At 42.1% G+C, this 23,405-nt stretch overlaps 1 protein-coding gene across 4 annotated transcripts in view; it reads right to left on the bottom strand.

Moving 5' to 3' along the window:
- Positions 1-7,838: 7,838 nt before the first annotated feature.
- ZCCHC2 (zinc finger CCHC-type containing 2) overlaps positions 7,839-23,405 on the bottom strand; it is a 47,322-nt gene continuing 31,755 nt past the window's right edge. The window contains exons 7-14 of one of the 4 annotated variants that reach the window (XM_056330822.1): positions 22,948-23,031; positions 21,164-21,221; positions 18,440-18,578; positions 16,864-16,925; positions 15,904-15,998; positions 13,069-13,197; positions 10,870-12,378; positions 7,839-9,850 (exon numbers count right to left, since the gene is read on the bottom strand). In XM_056330822.1, the coding sequence (XP_056186797.1) occupies positions 9,783-9,850; positions 10,870-12,378; positions 13,069-13,197; positions 15,904-15,998; positions 16,864-16,925; positions 18,440-18,578; positions 21,164-21,221; positions 22,948-23,031 (2,144 nt within the window). In that variant the 3' untranslated portion in view covers positions 7,839-9,782. The remainder of the gene's footprint in view (positions 9,851-10,869; positions 12,379-13,068; positions 13,198-15,903; positions 15,999-16,863; positions 16,926-18,439; positions 18,579-21,163; positions 21,222-22,947; positions 23,032-23,405) is intronic. The other 3 variants (XM_056330823.1, XM_056330824.1, XM_056330825.1) reach the window with 3 other exon arrangements.

The raw sequence follows: 23,405 nt of genomic DNA, 5'->3' as shown, positions 1-23,405 counted from the left end.
TACAAGGAAGATCATGGGAGATGGTCGCACAGTAGGGTTTGAGGCCAAAAATTAGATGAGAGACGACCCAACAGGCAGCACAAACGGAAAGAGGGATGAAGGGACAAATGACCTTGTCTTTCATTCGGAGAATTGTGCCCAGCTGAGCCCATGTTGCTGCTCCAGGTGCTCTCCACACACCCCACCTGGGAGAGCCCACCAGGACCTGCTCTGCTCCTCGCAGATACAACACACAGCAGGCAAAGCTCTAGACTGGGAACAAGCAGTCTGTAGACTTGAAACATCTCTGGCAGTAAACCAGCCCTCACTCAAAACATGTTTGCCTTCACATTAGTGCTGCTCTTTGTCTCAAGGAGGGAAGAATAACATTTTAGGCCCTGAGTGCCGACAAAGTGCTGGCAAATGAGTTTTTAGCTGGGACTGTGGTATCTGTAAATTAGAGAAATGTATTTTGCTTCCTTTGATAAGGCAATGGCAGTCCGGTGCAAAATCTGCCCTCTTTCACCTGTGCCTGCTGCCTCAGGCACACTATGTTAGACTTATTTTAATAGGTCTCAAATGAGCAGTGAAATCCATAACCACACAGTTTAATGGCTTCTGTACTGCTGAAAAAATACTTGCATAGAAGTGTAGCTGCTAAACCCTGTTTGCTTCACTGGACAGACACAGCCGGCTCAATCAGCACCACGTTGCTTTGGCTTTTCATTTGTTGCACGATAGAAATTAGTTCAAGAGTACCCGGGACTGAATTTGAACCTGAACCAGCCTTAAATAAACAACACCTAGTGATTCTGATAGCTACATTTTAGTCTGGTTCTTTCCATCTCTTCTTCCGTCTCCCCAGCTGTGTTTTGCTCTTTGGTTTTGCTGCAATTATGAAGCACACGAAATAGTATCCTGCAAACGGGATGACCTCCAGCTCTCTTCATTTGCCACCCACTGTCCTTTGCCCCACAGCTGGCACAGAACCAGTAAGAAGGAAAACGTTTCCCACCTGGAAGGGGTTCTCAGACAGTACGACGTGGAAGGGACCTCAGGCGAGATGAAGAGATGCACTTTGCAGGACACCAGACAATGCTTGCCAGGGAGCTGCAGGAGAGCAAGGCTGCCCCGCAAGGGACAGTGACCCCAGCCACCCTGCAGCCCCCCAGCAGGGCCAGAGGCTGGGCGCGGGTCTAGCCAGAGCCCCAGATCAGGTGCAGCGATGGCGCAGGTCTGGGGCCCAGGCAGGAGCAGTAGGAGAGGGGGATACCTCCAACATGGGTCTGAGACCCACCTGGGAAGACCTCTCTGTCACTTAGCCGGGGTGAGGCACACGGACAGCATCGCTCCAGCAAGCACCAAAGCCCCCAGCTGAGCTGAACTGGGGCTGCTGGGCCATGAGCAGGATGGGTAGAGGCCCCACGGGGGGTTGGGCAGGCTCGTTAGGGCCTATTAGTGCTCCCAAGGCCCTGACGATGCCAGCTGTTCATTTCTGCCTTAGCTTTGGCTTGTTTTCCCCTCGTCCTTTATTGAAAAAACACCCCGCTGGTGCTCTGCGCAGCGGGTTGGCAAGGCACGGCTCCCCGCTCGAGGATGGTGCAGCCAGCTGCGGCGGCTCCCCCACCATCGCTCCCTCTCCTGCCTTTAAACTCTCACGTTTCCTCGTATCAAAGGCACAGCCAGCTGTAAAAATAATACCCTGGCACGGATGAAACAATTACGGCGCGATATGCAAACACCTAAGCAGAGCGAAGCAACGCTGTGTGCAGCTCAAGAGAAAGAGTGTTTGAAGTGAAATTAATTTGATTCAATTTTATTAAAGGACCAAGGGCGCTTCCCAGCTTTCAAGTGGCAACAGGAGGAGCCTGGCATGTCCCTCCGTCAGAGGCAGAGACGGGAAAAGCTTGCCGACCAAAGGGAAGCAAGCATATGGAATATGTTACCCACGTCTGTCATGGAAGTTAGGAGCTTTAAAGAGTTCAGACGGAAATTAGATACATTTCCAAACAAAGAAAGGCTGAAAAATAGGGGGTGAGTGACAATGCGTGATGGGGAGGGGAGAAGCTCCCATAGCCTTCCCTCTGCCTCAGAGAGCCTGAAGGCTTGAAGGCTTTTGAATATGGAAGTGGTCTAAAACTGGTTAAAGATGTGCACTGAGGAGCTGAAAGATGAAACTTTAAGGCAATAATCATGAAGGCTTGTGGGGTGTGTGCGCGCAAAGTAAGGGCCCACATAAGTGATTAAACTTTCTGGGTGCCCACGCTGGCTATACGCTTCGGTATATATGGTATATATATTGGTACATACAGCATTGGTACTGTCGGGCTGCTTGACCTTACTGTGCTTGTTTGCAGGAAGGTGCTGGCTAGGAAGGTTTTTCTTTTAAGAACCAAACAAAACGCAGAAAAGATTGAAGTTGGGAGATTAAGCTTCTGCAGCGCAGAGCACCACCGAGCAGTCCTGGTCCCCCCTGTGGCTCCTGATCCCAGCACCCCCTCCTCTGCCATTGTGTGCGGCACGTTACACACCCCTCCACGCGCAAATCAAAAACTGCTTGACAAGTATCTGGCTGCAGGGCACACCAGCCTCTGGTCTGGTCAGGAGGTGGCACTGCCCTGCCCAGAGGGGTCTGGGGTGCTCTGGGAAGAGCAGGCAGGCCAGGGCAGGTCACCACCTAAATGTGGGTTGAGATGTAACCCATACGCCATAGGATGGTCACTGCTGAAGTGAACTGATCTTCCAGCTGCTGAACGCCTCCTGCTTCCATGTCTTTGTCAGAAATGATGCAAATGTTCTGTCGGTGCAAATGGAAACCCAGTTCACCCAGATGCCTGGAAAACACTTCAGAAACTGAACGTCAGCATCCTTTTTAAAATCCTGTGGCACGTTTTGGGCAACCATCCCCTTGTCCTTAGCCAGAGGGCAGAGGGCTGATCAGGAGATCACTGCCCTGCTGCTGTGAACCTGCCAGGTCTGTGCTAGGCAGTGATGCAGGGCACTGTCCCTCTGGTTGTCCCATACAGGCACCGGCATTAGGAACCTGCTGGCGATAGATGGCAATAAAAGCATTACAGTATTGTCTTCCACGGACAAGAACAAAATTCAGGAACGCGCTGCCACAAGTCTTTAGCTGCTTGGCTAGACTGCTCTGACTTGGACAATCACGTCTCAGGGTGGCTGCTCTCTCCAGTGATACTGGAGGTGAGACAACCTTTGGGCAGCCGGCTGTAGTTGTAGAGTAGCCAAGCATATTGGTTTTCCTGTCTAACTCCGAATTAACATCCCATTCTTTGCCTCTTCCACCCGAGAACATGCTAGAAATGAGATACCCTTCCTTAGAAAGGAAGAAAAATGTGATGGTTTCCAAGTGCCATGTGAAGTCCCAGCTCCCAGCAGACCCCAACCACCTTTGCAACGGCAAGTATTGGTACACACTCACACTGAAGTAGCCACCCCCTTGCACAGGTTATTCTATTTTGGATCAGCAAGGCTCCAATATTATTGTTTGGGAGTTTGCATTCCATGGATTAGAGCATTTCAAGTGGCCCTCCATCATGTGCATGGTTCTAGCTTGCTTGTAAAAAGAGACTTTAAAAGGGTAATCAGGGCAAAAGCAAGACGAATTAAAAAAAAAAAAAAAAGTCAAACACATAAAAGTGGAAAACAAATCAAAGGGAGACAACGCTTTGAAGGGCACGTTAGCTAGCTGACAACTCTGTAGCCATAAGATATATGAACACTGTAAGATTTTAAATGTATTATTATAATCTGTTCCAAGCCCACTCAACTTAGCCATATGTAGGTTGCTGGCAGTGCCCGTCTCCTCTGTTACATCTCTGGTATGGTCAACTGTGCTGTGGTGAAGTGCAGAATTCAGCTGGTTTTGTACCAAATAGATGCAGCGGCTTTTTGAAGTTCTTTGCAATGAAATGGATCTGAGCTGTGGTAAGAAATCGAGCGATGCGTAAAAATTGCCTCACCTCTAGCACACCCCAACGCCTGTTGGTATTGTTCTGGTGTTGCTGTTGCTTTCCCCTCCCCTCCTCACACATTATTGATCTTTAAATTGCAATGGTTTTTTGTATGTTGACAGAGGCCAGGATGTACACGCTCAGTTTGAAATACCCAGATGTCTTTGTCAATGTGCACCTCAGAGTCAGTCTGGTCTTGAAGGAGCAATTAATGTTCCATGATATTTTTTCATCCAGAGTCTTGCCACTGCTAAGCTGTCTGCTTTTTTGCTGGGACATGTGCATATCCTGTAAAAAAATAACTTTAAAAAAAGGAAAAGAGCATTTTAATAGCAACACAATTACTTTTATGTTTTATATTGAGTACTCTACCTAGATATGCCATCAGTTTCAAAACTTAGTTTCAGTCAAACCAAGAAAAAGATCTGAAGCTGTTGAAATTGCTGTGGTTTAAACTTTCAAACTACAAATTATGTAAAATAAGACCATTTTAATGTACTATTTTATTATGTAAATTATATTTTATTATGTATAATACTTTTTTTCCCTAAGAAGTCCCTAACCAGTACTTTAACACCAAACTTAAATGGCAAATAAGTTTTTTTAAGCCATGATCCCCGTTTTTCCTTAGTCGCACCAATAAGCATCAGTAGGAGTTAATTGTTAACTTTGTATCAGTCACCAACATCCTGTGTCTCAGGAAAAACCCCATACTTTAGAAGTCAATAAAAACGGTGATTTTAGATCAAAGAGGAGGGTTCTAAACCGAATGCACTAATGGTTAAGATACAGCTATCCTACCCTTTTACCAAATTCAGCACATTTTTTTCAGCCTGTACTTTTGTACATTGTTTTATTGACCCATTGATACAACAGTGACCCTTTACACTAGTCAAGGAGCAAGTATCAATGTTAAAAATAATGACTTTATTATGTTCCATCTCTTGGACTGCATGTTCCTGAGCATGAGATATTCCAGACAAATATCTAATCTGTGGACCTTCAGACTAAGTAGAGAGAGAGATAAAAAAGAGACATTACCCTGAAAGATAACCAGACTCCCTCTGGAATTATTCTAGTTTGCAAAAAAGGCTTTATGGTCCTCGGAAGGCATTCCTCATCGTATGAACACAAGAATCTAGAACCGTTTTAATGCTCAGTAGTTCTTAAGACACAGCTTTCACGTTTGGCTGCAGTTCTCTGGGTCTTTGACGTTCACGGTGAGAGCTGGGTGTTTTAGCTCTAGGTAGTGAATGCTTCAGACATGCATTTAGCGTGCCTTTTTTTTTTTTTTTTTTTTGAAAGACAACAATTAGTATGCTCTTCATGTGAGAAAATATATGAACATGAGAAAACCCTACAGAAAGCAACGTTACATCATCACAGGTCAAAAAATCCCCCCTCATACTTCAGGGCATGAAGATGCTAAAACCAAATTAAACTGAAGCTTACATGGTGCCTCCCTGTCTGTTCCACTGGCAGAGTCGTGCTGCCACCTATTGTGAAGATAAACTTAGGAGACTCATTCCATTTCGCTAGGCAACGTTTGCAGTAATTACCGCCCACCTTTCTCTTTTTTGTGTTAAAAGTACCTTCTGGAATACCTGCTACTGGTCATTGCTGGAGACCGGATGGAGGCATAGGTGGCCTTTGGGCCTGACCACATACATTCTGATCTCTAACCCACTCCAATGCACAGCTTAATCGGGCTCGGGAACAGGAGTGTCTGCTGCCGTTAGCTCAAAGGCTGGATCAGAACTAGAACCCCGTTTCCCTGCCCTGATTAGCAGCTGAGGTCCACCAGGGCCAGGGCAGCGGGGCCACACGCTCTCCCTGCGATAACGATAACGCCGGGATGTGCCCTGCCCCCCTCCCCTCCCCTGCTACGGGAGCACAGGTCCGCAGGGCAGTGCCTGGAGCCTGCCCACCTCGCCGAGGGAGCGCTTCAGCTCTAGCAGAAACTCAGACACACCTTCAGGACACCTCTTCCTCCTCCCAAGCACAAGTGCAGTCCACAGGCCCTTTATATATATTGCACCTGATTCTAGCAGCCATAGTTACCAGCCCTGAGCACTGTCTCCCCAAGCCGCTCTCCGGCCTGCACAGAGCTTACACCACCTCGCTTCAGGAGAGCCGCTGCAGGAGGCCCCGCTCAGCCCAGCACACCGCCCGGCGCAGCCACGAGCAGAACCAACCCCAGTGATGATGGTCCTTCCATCCCTCTACCACTGAAGTAGCGTGGCACGGGTCGCTTGGCACCGGTTGGGTTTGCAGTTCTCAGCGTACCTTTCTGCACCTTTTACTTTCTGTCCACCTTGGCACAACGCACCCGCCTTCTGTTCCTTCACCTCTCCAGCAGCATCAGCCAAGTCAAGCCCTAGGCATGAGGCCATCGCTGCCACCCTGAGGTCGCTTAGCTGGGAAGATGAGGCCGTGTGTTCGCTTGTAAGCAAGCAGTGCACATCACCACCTCATCGTTCGTTTTTAGGAACCATGTGGTTTGTACAAATGACGTTTCCACCCGCAGCAGCACTGCAGCAGACACCACAACCCCGGAGCCGGGCAGCACTCGGGCACCATTGATGGACAGCTTGGGCAGCTGCTTGGGCCAACCAGCTGCTGGGGGCATCTCATTTATCTTTAGGGCGTAAAACTGTTTCCAAGCCACTCAGTGGGAAAGAGAATCCCTCTCTAGAACTGAGCTGTAGCTGAACCCAACCATCCAGATAGTTGTGGCACAGCCAAAGGGGACAGCTAGGTGTGAGGGCTGTTGGGCCTCCAGCAAAACACGCACCAGAAGAATGAGGCATCTTACACTGTTTGCTGCGCCAGAAGGTACACATTGTAAAATTTTTTAATTGCTAGATCCAACCAGGATCTGGTAAGGTCGGGGTTGCTCGTAGCATGGAGGCAAACAAGAACGTCAGCAACTCAGATGGCACGCTAAATCGCGGATTGCATTTCCAGAGTAACAGAATAATTCACAAATTCCTTGGATGGGTGTATGCACTCCCCCTGTGTCCAGGGAGGGGACACAGAACATTTCTAGAAATGGAAGCTGTATGATGATGCCTGCAGGACACCTGGGGTCAATACCACCCCCTCACCCCCCCAATTATTACGGGAATTGCCTGAACAAAAGTGGTTGGGTTGATGGGCAGCTTTGAGCCTTCTCATCGTATTAGTTGGTTTCTCAGGCAGCAGGGTGTTCCGGGGAGTAAGCTGGGATAAAGATCTAAGAGAGTCTTGCGGTCCTCAGCTCTGCAAGTCGCTGCTAAGCAGTAGGAATCAGAAGCACTGCCTATACCGTCAAGTGAGATGGTGGAGTAATACCCAGATGACCTTTCTCTTTCTCGGCACTAGCCGAGCACATCTGGGTACTACATGTGCATCAGACTCTTCAGCTGTGATCTGCACATTCCTAAGCCCATCGTCCTGGCAACTCCTGTTGTCCTTCCATTATTTTAGCAGACAGATCTCGCTTTCCAGTTACTCCACGATCAGCACACACATTAGTTGCACTGCAGTCAAACCCAGCATGTTTAAACTGGGTTTTAGCCCCAAATCCAGGAGCCATCAGAATACAAGACAGGCTTAACTGTTCTCAAAGAGCCCAGGTTAAAGTCCTGTGTCTATCCACAAGGTTGTCCTCTTTCTTCCAAGAGATCCATCTATCTTAATGAAGTTTTAATCAAGATACATTATCCTGACTTCAGATACAAGACTGACTTTACCTCAAGTTAAATACTCTCAGCTTTGTCTAACAGATTCCAAGCAAAATAGTGGCTTGCCAAAACCTTCTGCAATCCCACACCTATACCCAGAGGCAGAGCATCGCACTTATTTCATTGCTCTCAGTGACAAAGCACGGCACTTACACACAGGTACTTTTTTTTCTTTTTTTTATTGCTGTTAATTCAAGGAAAAAGGTTGCATAAAATCCAATCTCTTCTAGAAATATAAGTGACCTTTCCAGTACATTTCAAATATCAAAGTATATGGTAAACATACAAATAAAGAGAAGGTAACATACCTCCTATTTACAGTACAGTATTTTAAATCATAAAATAAGTTCCATAAAGTACAACTGGCAGGTAATTCACAATACAAGTCCATTGGTGGTTTAACACCCTCACTTCAACTCAAACGCAGTTCATTCATTTCAAGTGGTCCAAAAATACCCAGATCAAATAAAAATTTTAATCAAAATAATTTTCATTTACTACTTAAACTTTTTTTTTTTTTAAATTAAAGCTTTCATCTACCTCCCTCCCCATTTCCCCCCTCCCCTCCAAGAAAAAAGTTTCAAAATGTACACTGGTGCTATAAATATAAATGCTACCTATGAAGAAATGTAGTAATCAAGCTTTTTTTTTTTCTTCAAGTTTTTTGTTTGTTTAGCAATTTATTAGACAGCTGAACCAAAGATCGATTTTATTTCATCCCTCTACTGGACACCAGGTCTGATTTTAAGAAAAAACACTTCTGCCATGAACTGTGAGGAATGCCAAACCCTATGGATATACAGTGGTAGTTTTTCATCGGTGTTGGATGCAGCAGTCAAAAAATACACTCATCTTCCAGATAACCTCAGTGCACTTTAGGAAATCAAATATTACCTGGAAGCAATTTAGTACATATATTGGCTTTTAAAAATAAAATAAAAAATACAGCAGCATTAAACTTACTTACTCATGATACTGACATGATTAATACCATCTTAACACTCATTTCAGTCTTTCACATTATACCGTAATTACGCATAGTGGTAAATTGTTATAAAATAGTGACTTTGCTATTTGGTAGACAGGTTCTAATACTAATACCTGACTATTTTGTAGAAAACCATAGCTTTTGTTCAGTTTGAAATAAAACATTTACATTCTAAGTACAATGCAACACTGTAATAGTTTAGGAAAAAAATATTCAATCAAGTAATGTTCATTCTGTGTTGACACGATGTAGAATAGCTTTAAAAAAGGAAAAAATGCTGTCAATGTTCATTACAAATGCAAACACACTGAGTACAACATTCATACCATTTTTGTCACCTTTGTTGCTGAACATACAGGCTAAAAAGCTACAATGGAAGAAAAATTTGTCAATTTAAGCTCATTTGTTTTTCTAAATCTGTTCCAGTCCATACAGTTTCATCCCCTTCCTGCTCTATGTATTTTCACTTATTTGGGACTCTCAAGAGCTGTGTATATATATTATTGTCACATATAGTACACATACAGGATTGCGTGTTCCTTTGGACTCTCCTAATAGGACGTTTGAACATCTCCCCTCAATTCATGAGCATTAATTTAGAGTACGGGCAGGGTCTGTATGAACTGCTAAACACTCATGCAAGTCCAACAAATCCATGTGGACAAACTGGGAAAGAAAATAAAACAGCAGCATAAGGAGAACAGGGAGGGAGGGAAGAAGATTGTGGTGGGGAACATGACCAAGTTTCTTCTTTCACCATATGGCTGCTCCACCAGTGATGTCAGAGGTCAGAGGACTTTTTTTTTAAAAAATGCAGTAAACATTGCACATGTCTCAAGTCTTCAGTGCAAAAGCATGGTTCGAATGCTCTTTTTGATTGTTTGGCTGTGTGTTTGAATTACATGCATTACGCAAGCCTTTTGTAGAACCAGGAGGAGACCAGGGACTCAGCTTTCTTCTTTTGTATGGAACAGAGGTGCAAAAGCAATGAAAAATACCAAAAGAATATAAAACCGGGAATGTCCCAAAACACAAGACCAACCCCCCCACCTCCCCCCGCACACACCTTCCCTCAATTTCCCAAGCTTCAGTTTAAGTAGGCAATGTTTACTTGTTTCAGTCTGCAGAATCCAAGGTATCATTGGAAGGGGGAGGGGGAGGTGCGTATCTCAGTCTGTAAGTGCCTAAAACAGGAAAGAGAACTACTAAGTCACTGCTCACAATTAAAATGGATTACAAAACCACTACAAGGTATCAAAATGGACATGCTCGTCAAAAGGCACTATCATCCTCCCGTCCTTTTAAAGTAGGTCCTAAGATTTTATGCTATTTTCTTTCATCTGCTTGCTAAACCTGTATGTTTAAAAAAAGGTATCGACCGTAGATGTGGGACTTTACCTTGACTGGAAAAATGCAAAGAAAAGACAACCCCTAACAAGGTTCGTCTCTCCTGTCCCTGTCCAATCAAACAAGTAAAGTCAGAATGGGCACAGGCCAAGAATCAAAAATGGTTTATGCTCCATGCAAACACTGCACTCTTCCCCCATTCTTCTGGATGGAGAGAGAAATGGCGTACAAGACTGAAGCCGTTCCTTTGATTTTTAGTTCCAATTGTTTCTGCCTTTGTGCTGCAACATGTCTGAAAAGTTAAAACATGTTTCATTTATGTATTGCATGATAGGGCACACAAGGATGGCTGATGGTACAAAGGTAAGCTTTAGAAAAGTTATCAAATGGCCAGTCAGTTGGTTTTTTTTTAAATTCTCACAAGTTTTAAGAATCCAGGTTTGTATCATAGACAGCAATTGATATCTTTCGCTTTTTGCCAATGACTTCTCTCCAAAAAAACACTAAACAGGAATGAAAAAATTGAAACAACATGCAAGTCTCAACATAATGCCAAAAACCAGCCAGTGAAAAAAGAACGACAATTTAGGACTGATACAGTGTGACTTCCCAGCTCCAAACCATGCTCATTTGCAACTTCACTCTGCGAACTCCATTCCCTTGCACTGTTCTACAAAATTTTCAGGCAGAGATAACATACTTTGCAGTTTTAGAGCAGGTCACTAGTGCACAACCATTTACACAAAACATACGCACACACGCACACCTTTCGGCAAGACCAGAAACAGCACATTCAAAAGGGTAAAGAGAAACTGTTAAACTCAAAAGCAAGTCCGCTGGGAGTTATCATGATTACCTTGTTGACTGGCCTCCATGGATGACTGCTTACAGTCCTGCGCATAGTGTCCACTTACACCACAATTGTAACATGAAACGTTCCCATTCTTCTTGGGTCCCGACCCATTTGTGTTGGCAACTACGTTAGGTGCTGGATATACAGGATAGTACCTCCCAAATCCTGCCATCTGCTGCATACCATAGTTGGCTTGGCTCCCCATCACTGGGTCATGCATAAGCCCGTTTGCATATGGAGACTGAGGCAGGAAGAAAGGAAGTTGTGTTCCATTGCTTTGATGTGCTTGATTGAGGTAGCTGCCATTGCAAAGTGATGGCAGAGTGAAGAAAGATGGAACTCTGTAGACTTGTCCATGAAGTGGGTTAGGATAAAAATAGCTATTAATCTGAAGGCTTCCATTGGTCCCACAGCTACACCTACGTCCACAAGAACCACAAGGCCCAGATCCCAACTGCTGCGGAGGTAACATTGTCCCGTTAGTGTTGTTATTTCCAACAGCGTTTATGTAGGATGTGCTGTCACTCTGTGCAGTGCTGTGTGTTAAAGCAGGGCTCGGGCTAGGGGCAGGGCCTGGCGTGTGTGTAGGTATTGCAGGAGGAACAGTGGACTGGACCTGACCAACACCTAAAGCAGCTGACTGAGGCGGCGAGGAAGTTGCTACAGTGTTTAGCACGTTTGTATTCTGGTTAGGCAACACACTGCTAGCATGAGGACTGCCTGGCAAAGCGTATGAGGCTGGTGGAGGTGGCGGTGCTGCTGTGGAGAGACCAGCTGCTGGAAGAACTACCTTTAGATTGGTAGGCTGAGGGATTGCTCCTGGGTTTCCCTCAATGTGAGGCACCATTTGATTCAGTCCTACCACCTGGGATGCAGGTTTTGTGATGGGATCTGTAGTAGGAACTGGGGATCCTGGGAAACTACCTGGATTGTGGACTGGGATAAAGGCAGTATTTGGTGATCCGATATTTAAGTTTCCTGTTGGCTGCTGTGGTCCATTAACTGTGCAACTTTCCGATGACCCCTGTGGAGAGGGCATTTTCAATCTATGTATTGCCAAATGCAAAGCAGGGCTACCAGGCTGGACAGAATGTGGAAGGAAAGTGGATGGGACTGGCAAAGGGGAAGCCATCAGCTCAAGGCGTTTCTCAGGTTCACCAGAGGTCACTGGGCCCATTCCACCAGGAGGTGAATTTGCAGACTCTCTCACTGGCGAGACAGCAACAGGCGTGGTAACGAGCATCCCCATTGTTTTACCATCTGCAGATATGGGTGGTGGGACAACCGCTTCAGGCTTTTGGGCAGCGCTGTGCATCACACAGTGTAAGGCAGGCATGAAGGAAATATGTTGAAACTTTGCATTCAAGGGATCTTCTGAAAGGCTTCCGTTTTCATTATTCACTGAAGAGATCCGAGCAGATGATTTGTTCATATTTGATGAACTGACAGCACTGTAACCTGTAAACCTGGTTGTATTTTGATTCCCAGAGTCCTCAGAATTGCTGTCTGTATCTGTGGAGACAAAAGCATTTATCAGTCACACGAATGAATCTAAAACAATACAGAGCGATGCCCAGGGCTCATTTACCCATACAAAACTTCCCAAGTCTGACAACACAAATGACAGCTACGCCTTCCTGAACTACAGTAACTTGGGGATATTTTCATTCATCCAAATCAAGCTAGGTCAATCCCCCTCGCTTGCCTATATCAAGGTGTCTCTGACTTGTGTGTATCTGCAAATATGAAGAGCGGGACACAGACCGAATTAGGAATTTGCATCTACCTAGAAAGACATTAACGCAGCTTACACATATTCGGAAGGAGTAGCAAATTAAACTGTCAACACAAAAAGAAGGACCTCTCAGACCTGCCACACATAATTCAGTATAAACCCAGTCCCTTTCATGCCAAAGATTTTCCCATTATTGTACTGCTGAAATTTCTTGACAGTGCTACGCCAGAGGTCAGAAAATTACTACATGTATGTAGCTGTCTAAAACTCAGCAGTATTTAAACAGTTCTACTATTTGCTAGAAGCTTTCAAACCATCCAGTCGTGAAACCTACAAAGCAAAATGTATTCTGTGGCTGGTTCAGAAATAAAAGCAGCCAATAAAACTGGGACACTAACTAAAATCAATACAAGGAAGAGACTGGTCTAGGAATATAAAAATTCATGCACACTCTCCATAAATACAACCTCTGTCTTTTTCTTCTTCACTATCAAAGCTTTCTCTCCCATCATGTCGTGGACTAGAAGGAGAACTGTAACTTTCAGATGATGTTTCTCCACATGTATCATGACCAGATCCAGCATCCAAATTCAGATCTAAAAATAAAAATTGGCATTTTTATTTTTAATCTCAGTATACGCAAGTGAGGTTATTTTGGTTTGCTCACATCTCACACTAGTTTACATCATTGTTTGTTCCTACTTAATTGCATCTGTGCCCTGTACTCCTAGCATTCCCACTGCCAGCATTCAGGACTGGTCTTTGACCTTAAATTTGCAATGACTGAATCCTTGGTAACATTGAAAAATGATATTTAATGCAGAGTTGTGAAAAGAATGATCACCCTTCATAAATTTTGTGACGCTCATACCAAATTGCACTACAATAATAATTATTTCACAGAATGGTCAGGGTTGGAAGGGACCTCTGGAGGCCATTGCGTTTAGCAGGTTCACTCAGAGCAGGTTGCAGTCACATCCCGGTGGGCTCTGAATGTCTCCAGGGAAGGAGACCCCACAGCCTCTCTGAGCAGCCATTTCCTCTGAATAGTAGCAGCCAAACACTTCCATTCAAAGAGATGTAATACTCCTTGGTCATACCAGCAAAGGCAGAAAGGTAACTCAGGAAGCCACATCAAAATAATACACCTTTTATGATTAACTCTTCCAGAAAGCGCTTTAAGCAAACTACCAAAAAACCCTGTTTTTTTAAAAAAGAGATGAACTAAAAAAAAGTGTAAAGTTGTTTTCAAAATTCTGAACGGGATCATGGGAAATTCATTTCCTAGAAACCAGCTTTCAGGGTGGGTAGCTAGTATGTTCTGGTTTACAAGTTCAGCCTCACAGGTGAAGGAATAAGACAGATCCACCCCCTCTCAGAATGTACGCCAGACACTAGCTTCAAGGAAACCCCAACCCCAAAACCTTGGTTGGCTAAACTCCAGGACAAAAATTAGAACACTATTTACTTTATTGATTCTAATAAATTAATATTTTATTTATACTTTATTAAACAATTTATTGTTGCTACTGCAAATTGAACAGGCTGGAGGAAATAATCAAAAATGCTTTAATTCTTGAAATAATTTCCTGGATTAAACCCGTCATTGGTCAAATTATTTTAACAAGTATTTTAAATATCTAATATAACCTCGAGCAGCAGTGTCAACCTCACATCACTCAAAGCGAGAGTCTAAAGTGCTAATTGCTAAGTATCAAGTCTTCAAAGTTACAAGTGTAACTAACCAATGCCTCAGAAAAGCTAAAAATAGGGAGAAAAAAACAGAAGGAAACACGATGCAGTTGAAGAGTTACTGCCTCAAAATAGAACATTTCAAACCAAGACTGGCTATATAAAACCAGGCAGAGATTCAGACTGCAACTTGGATTTTTTTCTTTAGACTATGTCTCCAATAGTTTTTCTCAAAAGACATTTTGATGTTTGTACACAAACACACAGGCAGAAAGCTCATCTCTGACAGGACTTGGTTGCCTCCAGCCTCTGTGGCTTGCAGTTTCTTCTTGAAGTGGCCTTAACTGCCCAACAGCATCGTCAGGCAGGCAATTTCACATCTGCAGAGTAGTGGCTAGTAAGCAGACAGAACTCCTATGGCGAAGCATTCCCTATTTAACTTTGCACTATGTCACACAAAATTGCACCTCTTACAGTTATCATCGTTCGTAAAAGCTCAGTAAGCTCAGCGCATTTTGCCCAGCAAGAACAGCAATCAATCAAAAAAGTACGCAGCAAAGCTGTTCTGTAGAGCATGTTTTCTGCTTGTACAGACCTCAGCTATAGCTTTCTAAAATTGTCCTGGTTTTCCTAAGTTTGTGAACCATAAATCCTTAAAAGTTTTACTCAAATACTGTTTGTAGAAGGTAACAAAAACTGCACACAAAACACATGACAATAATTCAGAATGGAATCCACCTGCAACTCCCAAAGGTGAGAAGCAATGAGAAGAAAGAATGAAAGCTTAATCAAGACTGTACCCCAAGTGGAAGCAAGAGCCAGACAAGGCACTCTGAAAGAGTCTTTTCAACACTTATGCCAGTTAGGTGGTGTAGAAAAAGGCAAGTTCTTTGTTGGCTTTCTTCATGAGAGCGAAGTATCAGAGAGGCTCAACTGCTACTGGGAGCTTAGAAAATATCAAGGTGGCAAGGTCAATGGGTAAAGCAGCCCTTCAGAAATTTGCGATAAAGCTTGGAGACTCAATTTACTGAAAGAACACAAACACCATTTTGTCTTCTAACTGACTGATATACACAAGCCTTGGCGTAGACACTGGATTTTGTTGGATTACCCAAACTTGAAAACCCTGTCAGGGTAGCACACGCAGCTCAGTAGTGACTTGGTTTACACACTACAGTTCAGCAATGGTTCGCACCAGAGGGCTTTTATACAGGTTCCTCATGGACCATTCCAGAACAGCTGAAGAAACTAGTAAGCTGCAAAGAGAACTGCTGGACCTCCACACACTCGGACAGCTAAATTTTATATAGAAGTAGTTCAACGGTAACTGTTTCTGCAACTACTCCTCCATGTAAGGCAACTTATGGAGACTTCACTAGTATTCTTCCAGTTACGCACAAAATGAAACACACCCTACGCAACTGCATATAGAAGGCTGAGTCTAGCACGTTCTATACAGCAAGTCAAAGAACAGACTGGACAGCCAACATGCTGACTTGCAACAAAACAGATTTTGGACTTGCAATTTCCCCTTTACAGCAGAACAATGAATAAACCAGCAAAGATGGAAATTCTGTTTCCTAAAAACAACCTGCCAAAAACCATCTTACCTTTTGCTGTCCCTGTACGGATGTGCTGTGATGCTGCAACTCTAACTCCATTAGTCCTGTTATTCAACCGGCAGTCAGTTTTCTTTGCTTTCTCCCTGTGTAAATAATTTTCATGGGTTTTTTTTCAAATGTATGAGCACAAATAACCAACCATGAATGAACATATAATGCCACTGTAAACAAAGGCAGTGACTCCAGGCCAGACATGTTATATTTAGGAGGTGTAACAACAAATGTAGGTAATACATAAAGGCTCTTAGTGCAGGATACGAGGAACTAAACTGCAAGCAGTGTTACTAAACACTATAAATATAGATCTAAAAAAGAAAACACAAAAAAAGAAATGGTGCAGCTGATACTGAAATCATCTTTGAACGATGACATGTACAACGCAGCTACAAACCAGACCAGCATAAAAGCATCTGGCTAGAGAGTAACAAAATGGCAAAGTCAAATTGGAAGTAGGAAAGGGTGGAAATATTTTCACTTCCTCACAATGCAGTATTGTGGAGGCCACAGGAATTTCTGAAGCTCTCTGATGTGCAGATTATCTTCGATAAAGTATTTCAGCAAGTTACCACCCACTGGGTAATATTAAAGGTTGCCGTCAATCCTTATTTGATTTTGAGTGTTTTCTGGACAGCCTTACGTCTTTTAACTTTCAAATAAATATATACGGGGAAAAAAAGCAATTCCATATCGGTTAAGAACCTAGTTCTGCTCCTTTATCTTTTTGCTAAATTACAACTGACATTTCAAGAAATGAATGTGTACAATTACATTCTATTTTTCAAATTACTTCTTTTCAGAAAATAAGGATTTTTATGTAGACTGGCTTCACACTATGTTATTTCTTGTTTCACAACAGCAAAACAAAGCACCTAATTGATGTAGACTCTGTTTATCAAAGTGAATGCATTACACTTTGTTTCTGGATTACTGGTTACATTGGAAACCTACTTTTCCAGCTGTGGCTTTCCTTTCTTCTTGCTTACTGTAGACAGACGTTTTTCTGCTGTATGCTAGACAGAAAATACAAAGATGCAAGTCAAACAACAGAATTTGTATCACAAAAGCCAACACCCCCCCCCCCCCCCTTTACAGACTGACAAGGTCCGTGAGTCCAAGACTAGGGCGCTCACAGGTGTTACAACCATACAAACAACTACTTGTACAGTGCATCCTGGCCTTTAGAATAATGCATCTGGTTTTGTGTTTATGCCATTATGAGCAAAATACTCAGCAAATTACTACTTGCAAATATTCTGAAGATGTCAGAATATTATTGTTTTGCATGCTGTCTTTCCTCTTGAGAATAAACCCAAATGTGTTTCATCACATACCTGCTAAAAAGGCTACTCGCAAGGCTTAAGGGGCTACAGAATTTAAAACTGATTTAAGTGGAATTCTTTGATGATTGGGGGATGAGAAATACATGTGGAAAATTATTTTTACATAGTGACAAAGCAGGTACACAGCCTTAAACTTGAGCCTGCTGCTAAACTAAACTCTGGAATACAGCCTAGAAGCATGTAAGAAAAAACATAACGTGCATAATTATTTAAGTATACTATTACTAGCTGCTAGTAATATCTCATATTTGGCAAAGGAGTAAAATTTGTGAAAACTCAGAAATAATCTCTGGCTAAACATACTGTATTTGGACATCCTTTAAATAGGAAGCAGCTTTTTTTTTTTTTAGCGTATTAATTTTTTTCTTGCATCAAGCTTGCCATATTTCAAGCTTTGATGCAGTCTACCCATTTGCTTTTTAGAAGCAAATCTCAATTCATTATCCTGCTTTGTGAAATGAAGAAACTGTTTTTGTTTGGCTTGCTATTCCCCACATAATAATCAATAGCCAAATTCTCTAGAGTAAGACTAATATCAGGTAATTCTAACGTTCAAGGCTTTTCAGATATAAGCACTGAGCAACCTTCCTTCTCCCAATTTCAATAGATGATTTTATTTATAAATATTCTTCTCAACTATACTCACACCAGAATTGACTACTGAAGAGACACAAATCTCACAAAGTTTATATGCATCTTGCTATTAACTTTTTCAAAGACTAATACTTAAGTTACTTAGATAATGCAGATAAAATAGAAAGAATATTAACCTGTTGTCCCTACTGTAGCATGAATATGGTTTAGTTATTAATAGAGCTTCTAGTTTCTTCCTTGGAATAACACAGAAATTCCCCAGGTGTTCTGAAATTCTCCCTGATGACAATATGTTACAGTAATAGGAAAGTGTCTGATTAGAAATCAAACATCAGACTTTTCTGATTACTTATAACCTCCTGGGAAATTTTATTTACAAATTCATAAACAAAATATGCAACTTTAAGACAGTGGTGAGTAATTACGAGTTTTTTCTAATCCAGGTAAGTCAGTAGCAACTTGAACTTTGACACTTATTTGTACAATTTTAGCAGGGCTCTTCATCTTTTAAACCTAAATTTAATCATGTGTAGTGGACAGCCTTCTGAAGTGCCTCGGAATACTACTGTAAAGAAAATCCAGCAACGCACCTGGTCAAGTAGGTTTGTACAGTGCTCTGGGAGCTGCTGGACAATACAGCTTTTTCTTCTCCAGTCCATTACCCCATTTTGCTCAGAGTGCTGTATGTTAAGGCTATCCAGTGAAGAACATTTTGCACTGCTAGTGCTGCTGAAAGGAAAAAACAAAAGTTATGCCACTGCGAACAAACTTGCAGGCTTTCTCACCAACACACACATTTTTTGCATCACGTTGGGAAACTGCAGTATTTTGCTTTCAGAAAACTCTACAAATTCTCAAGAGATTTAAAAAATGTAATTACAGGAGTTATTGTGCTCTAAAGTTATACTAATGATCTGAACATAACTCAAGTTCCTTTCTCATTCGCCTACTTTAATTTGAGGCAAAATTCAGAACAGAATTTGTAGGAAACAGTACTTGAGAGAAGAGGTTCCATCGATATTTCAAACAGTCTTTTTGTTTGCTTTTTTCACACTAGACATGGGGAAATTTTCCAGATAGAAATGTATTCCGAATTCACCTTTCTTCTTCCTCATCATGAAAATCAAACCTGGAATTACTTTGTAATCCTTATTTCAGAATTCACCATATTTAAGAAAAGGAAAGCATGGCTACTTACAGATCATACTGCAGTTGTGTTTGTTTGAATTTCAAAATAGGTGTCTTGCTTTATATTTTTACCTTCAGGATTGCTAGTTTTGAGTAGTGCTGGGAAAGGGGAGTTGCACTTGGCATTTACTTTGGACTTTATAATTCTTTCCACTGAAGCTTCTCTTAGCAGCTGGTCAGAAGCAATATTTAACTAGGTCTGAGGGCACTGATCAACAAAGACTGCTGGAAAAACAGTCAGAGTTCTGACAGAGTCAGCAGGGCACACAGACCTATACACTTTTCATATACTGTACAAACCCATGCCCTCCTACTGTCAGTTTTAGTGTACTTTATTATACTTTGAATAAGAAAATGATGTAACTATACGCTAGTAAGTTTGGTTGCCACTCTTATGAATTCATAGTAGGTTATATATCCACTAGTATAATCGGAGATTTTGTCAAGATGACATTCTCCTCTTGAAGAAATGCAAGCTGAAAGTAAGTAGGCGGGTTATAAAACAAATCACTAAGTTGTCCAACCGGTAATTTCACAGGAATCTTTTCCGTAAAAGATCTGTGAACCATCATCAACACTTTTGTGCTATGTTTATATTCTAATTATTGTAATTCCAGGTAATTTCCCCCCCCCCCCCCCCAAGATAAATACATTCTACAGATAAAACAACAGAGAACAAAACTGTAAACCACAATAAATTTTGTATCCATTTTTTCTCTTAATACAGTTGAAGTATTGCACAACTATGTGCAAACATATCTAAAGTTTCTGGTCAAAATATGTTAATAGGTAAATTCACATTATCTACTTCATATCTGAAAGCATATATAGAATCATAGAATGGTCTGGGTTGGAAGGGACCTTCTTAACTATTACATAGTTCCAAAACCCTCTGACATGGGCATGGACACCCTTCACTAGACCAGGTTGCTCCAAGCCCCATCCAACCTGGCCTTCAACATTGCCAGGGATGGGGCATCCACAACTTCTCCGGGCAACCTGTTCCAGGGCCTCACCACCCTCACAGTAAAGAATTTCTTCCCAATAGCCAATTTAGATCTACCCTCTTCCAGTTTAAAGCCATTCCCCCTCGTCCTATCACAACAAGCCCTTGTAAAAAGTCCCTCTCCAGCTTTCCTACAGGCCCCCCCTTTAGGTACTAGAAGGCTGCTACAAGGTCTCCCCGGAGCCTTCTCTCCTCCAGCCTCAACAACCCCAACTCTCTCAGCCTGACTTCAGAGGAGAGGTGCTCCAGCCCTCTGATCATCTTCACGGCCCTCCTCTGCACTTGCTCCAAAAGGTCCATGTCCCTCTTATGCTGGGCGCCCCAGAGCTGCACACAGTGCTCCACGTGGGGGTCAGGAGAGCAGAGCACAGAGGGACAATCACCTCCCTCGACCTGCTGGCCATGCTTCTTTCCATGCAGCCCAGGATCCCGTTGGCCTTCTGGGCTGTAAATGCACACTGCCAGGTCATGCTGAGCTTCTCATCCACCAGCACCCCAAGTCCTTCTCCTCAGGGCTGCTCCCAATCCATTCTTTGCCCAGCCTGTATTTGTGCTTGGGATTGCCCTGACCCACGTGCAGGACCTTGCACTTGGCCTTGTTGAACTTTCTGAAGTTCACAGGGGCCAACCTCTCAACTTCAATAAACTACCTTAATGTACAATGGACATAAACCAGCAAGGTTTACATGCTTTTGCTACTAAGCAAGGGGAAGAATGGACTACCTTCTCCTACGAGGTCATCTTTGAAGCCACTGAAGAAAATCTTAAAATCAACAGCACTGCAAATTTTTAGTGTATGCATGCACATGGGAAAAATACATGTAATACAAATTTATGTTACTTGGCTTATAAACACAAATCAAAATATCTACCCAAGCAGAGAAGACTTACAAAATTCAGGAAAAAAGACTTATAAATATGATCATTTGAAATATTTTCTTAATACGGATTAAGTTAATAATGCCTCTGAAACAACACAAAATAAAACAAGAACACCCCACCACAATCAAACAAAACCCCTACTAACAACCTTTAATCTGGAAGGAAACTCATACTCTCAAAGCACTAGAAAAATGAAGTTCAGAAATGCAGTGTGGTCACATTACATTCTAGTACCTACTTGGCAACAGGACTTTTTCCATTATGTTTCTTGTGAACTGCTGTGTGTTGCATTACATCTGGAAAAAAATTAAAGCATAATTTCAACAGCAATTCCTATTTCCTCTTTTAGGTCAGTTCAACAAATTCATCTTCCCATCACTACCCAACACTTAGTAGAAGACATGTCTGTTAAATACGCTAGGGTTAATTTACAGTGCTGAAATTAACTGTTGCATAGAAGACAGATCAGTTTGTACACAGTGTAATCAAGACTCTTTACCTTCCATTTCATAAAAGAATGAAACAGAAAAATAGCAACTATAACAACTGTTTATGTTTGCTCACCTCTGTATTTAATCCTAAGGACTAAATGCGTGACTGAGTATCACCCAGTGTGAAAGGATGGAGAGAAGAAAGCGTTCAGTCAGAGAAGTACAGACTTTTGTAATTTTTTCTGAACTGCTAAAATCCATCTCAGAACTACATCACACATTCCAAATCGTGAATGAAGACAAGTCTTAGACAGAATTATTATATTCTGAACCTCAAAATTCACTACGCAAGTAAAGCTTTACAAATTACACATGACAAAAAGAGACACTGCCTCAAACAAGAAACAAGAACTTCAGAGACACAGCCAACTCTTCTTTGAGGCACCCATTAAATTTTAACAGCAGCAACTTTTCTTAATTCTACCTGTTGATGAACAGGTAGCCTTCCTGGTAGCTACCTTTTTGCCTGAACTCCTCAATGCTACACATAAGTCCAAATTATGATTTGAAAAAACAAACTTAAAAAAAAAAATCACAATTTTTAAACTTCTGATAGCATTTCACTAAAATAATACAAATGCATTCAGAATGCCTTCTTTTTTTTTTTTTTGAGGACAGTATACAAAATGCTATTTGGGTAATTTCCAAATATACTGTAAATTTACTTGGTGTGTTCTGAACTCTAAAGAAGAATATAGTAATGATTTTTTTAAAAAATGAAAAGCTGTCTGAACTGCATATGTGGATAACTGATTGCATATAAGATCAACTGCAAGCTTCTTATTAGTTATTGATGTGTAACGGGGTTAACAGTGGTGTCAGTGTAAGTGTTCAGTGGTCCATGTTCACCTATTAGTCCCATTTCTCATCCTTTCCACCTACCTTATACTTGCTCGCTACTGAAAAGAACGCAAAACTAGCTTGCCACTCCTTTCAGAATGAAATTACTGACCAGCCACTAGGCCGCTGCTTCCTCATATGAACTGTTTTTGAGGTATTTGGAAAACACCAGCTTTCAGACTGTAATCAATACTCACTACAGTCCCAAACAGTCCTTACAAACAGTCCAGAGTACAAAAGCAGCCTAGGTTAAGAATAAGAGGGAAACCTGAACATCCTTTCTGTGTAAAACTAAAAGCTAGACAAATTCGGCACATTAAATGCAAAACTGTCTGCCACTCTTGAAATAGTGTACTCAACTTTGAACCCTGGTAACTGAAGAATATGTAAAGACATGAAAAGGTACAAACAATCTTGGCTTAAGTAAACTGTAGAATATATCTTCCTGGTTGCTCAACACAGCTGTGAACTTCTGCCTCCGAGCTGTCTACAAACACTCCCACTCCTTGAATTATATAGCAACCTCCTAAGGAAACTGCTGGAAGTATACCAAAAAATCTTCATTTACATAGCAGATTTCATCCACATCTCTCAACTTTGTACCAATGAAGAAATCAGCCAACTGTATGATTTCCAGAACTGAGTGTGGTAAAATTTCTCAGAGAAGAACCACCTTTGAGTACACAACTACCTTCCTCCTGACTTGAAGCTTCTGAACTGTCCTCCTTGAAGTGTTCTGGTGCCTTAACCGTCTTCAAAGAGGGTTGTAAGTTACCTGCAGAGAATAAAGTTCACGTAGTAACTTTATAGATCTTGAACAACTAGACAGTTCCTGAATGCTTGCACTAAACTGGAAGCTGGGGAAATGGAAGACTGAACTTACTGGTTTGCACGTGGCAGTAATTTGATCATCATCTCCTTCAAAGCAGGCCATCTCCAAGAGCAAAGGCTCTATGGAGATACTTTTATTTTGAAGAAAGGAGTGTGCAAAACAATTTTAAAGCTATGGTGCCATTTTAAAAGGTTTGGATTGTGATGATAGTATTAGAAATGCTCCTATTATCCTGCCTTTCACATTTTTTTTTTAATAATCTTTTTGTGTTACAGCAGGAAACGCAAGGAGATCAACAACTGTTACTAGAATTCTTC

The sequence above is a fragment of the Falco biarmicus genome, chromosome 3 (assembly GCF_023638135.1).
Source record: "Falco biarmicus isolate bFalBia1 chromosome 3, bFalBia1.pri, whole genome shotgun sequence".
NCBI classification, from domain to species: Eukaryota; Metazoa; Chordata; class Aves; order Falconiformes; family Falconidae; genus Falco; species Falco biarmicus.
This window is presented reverse-complemented; position numbering and strand designations above follow the sequence as displayed.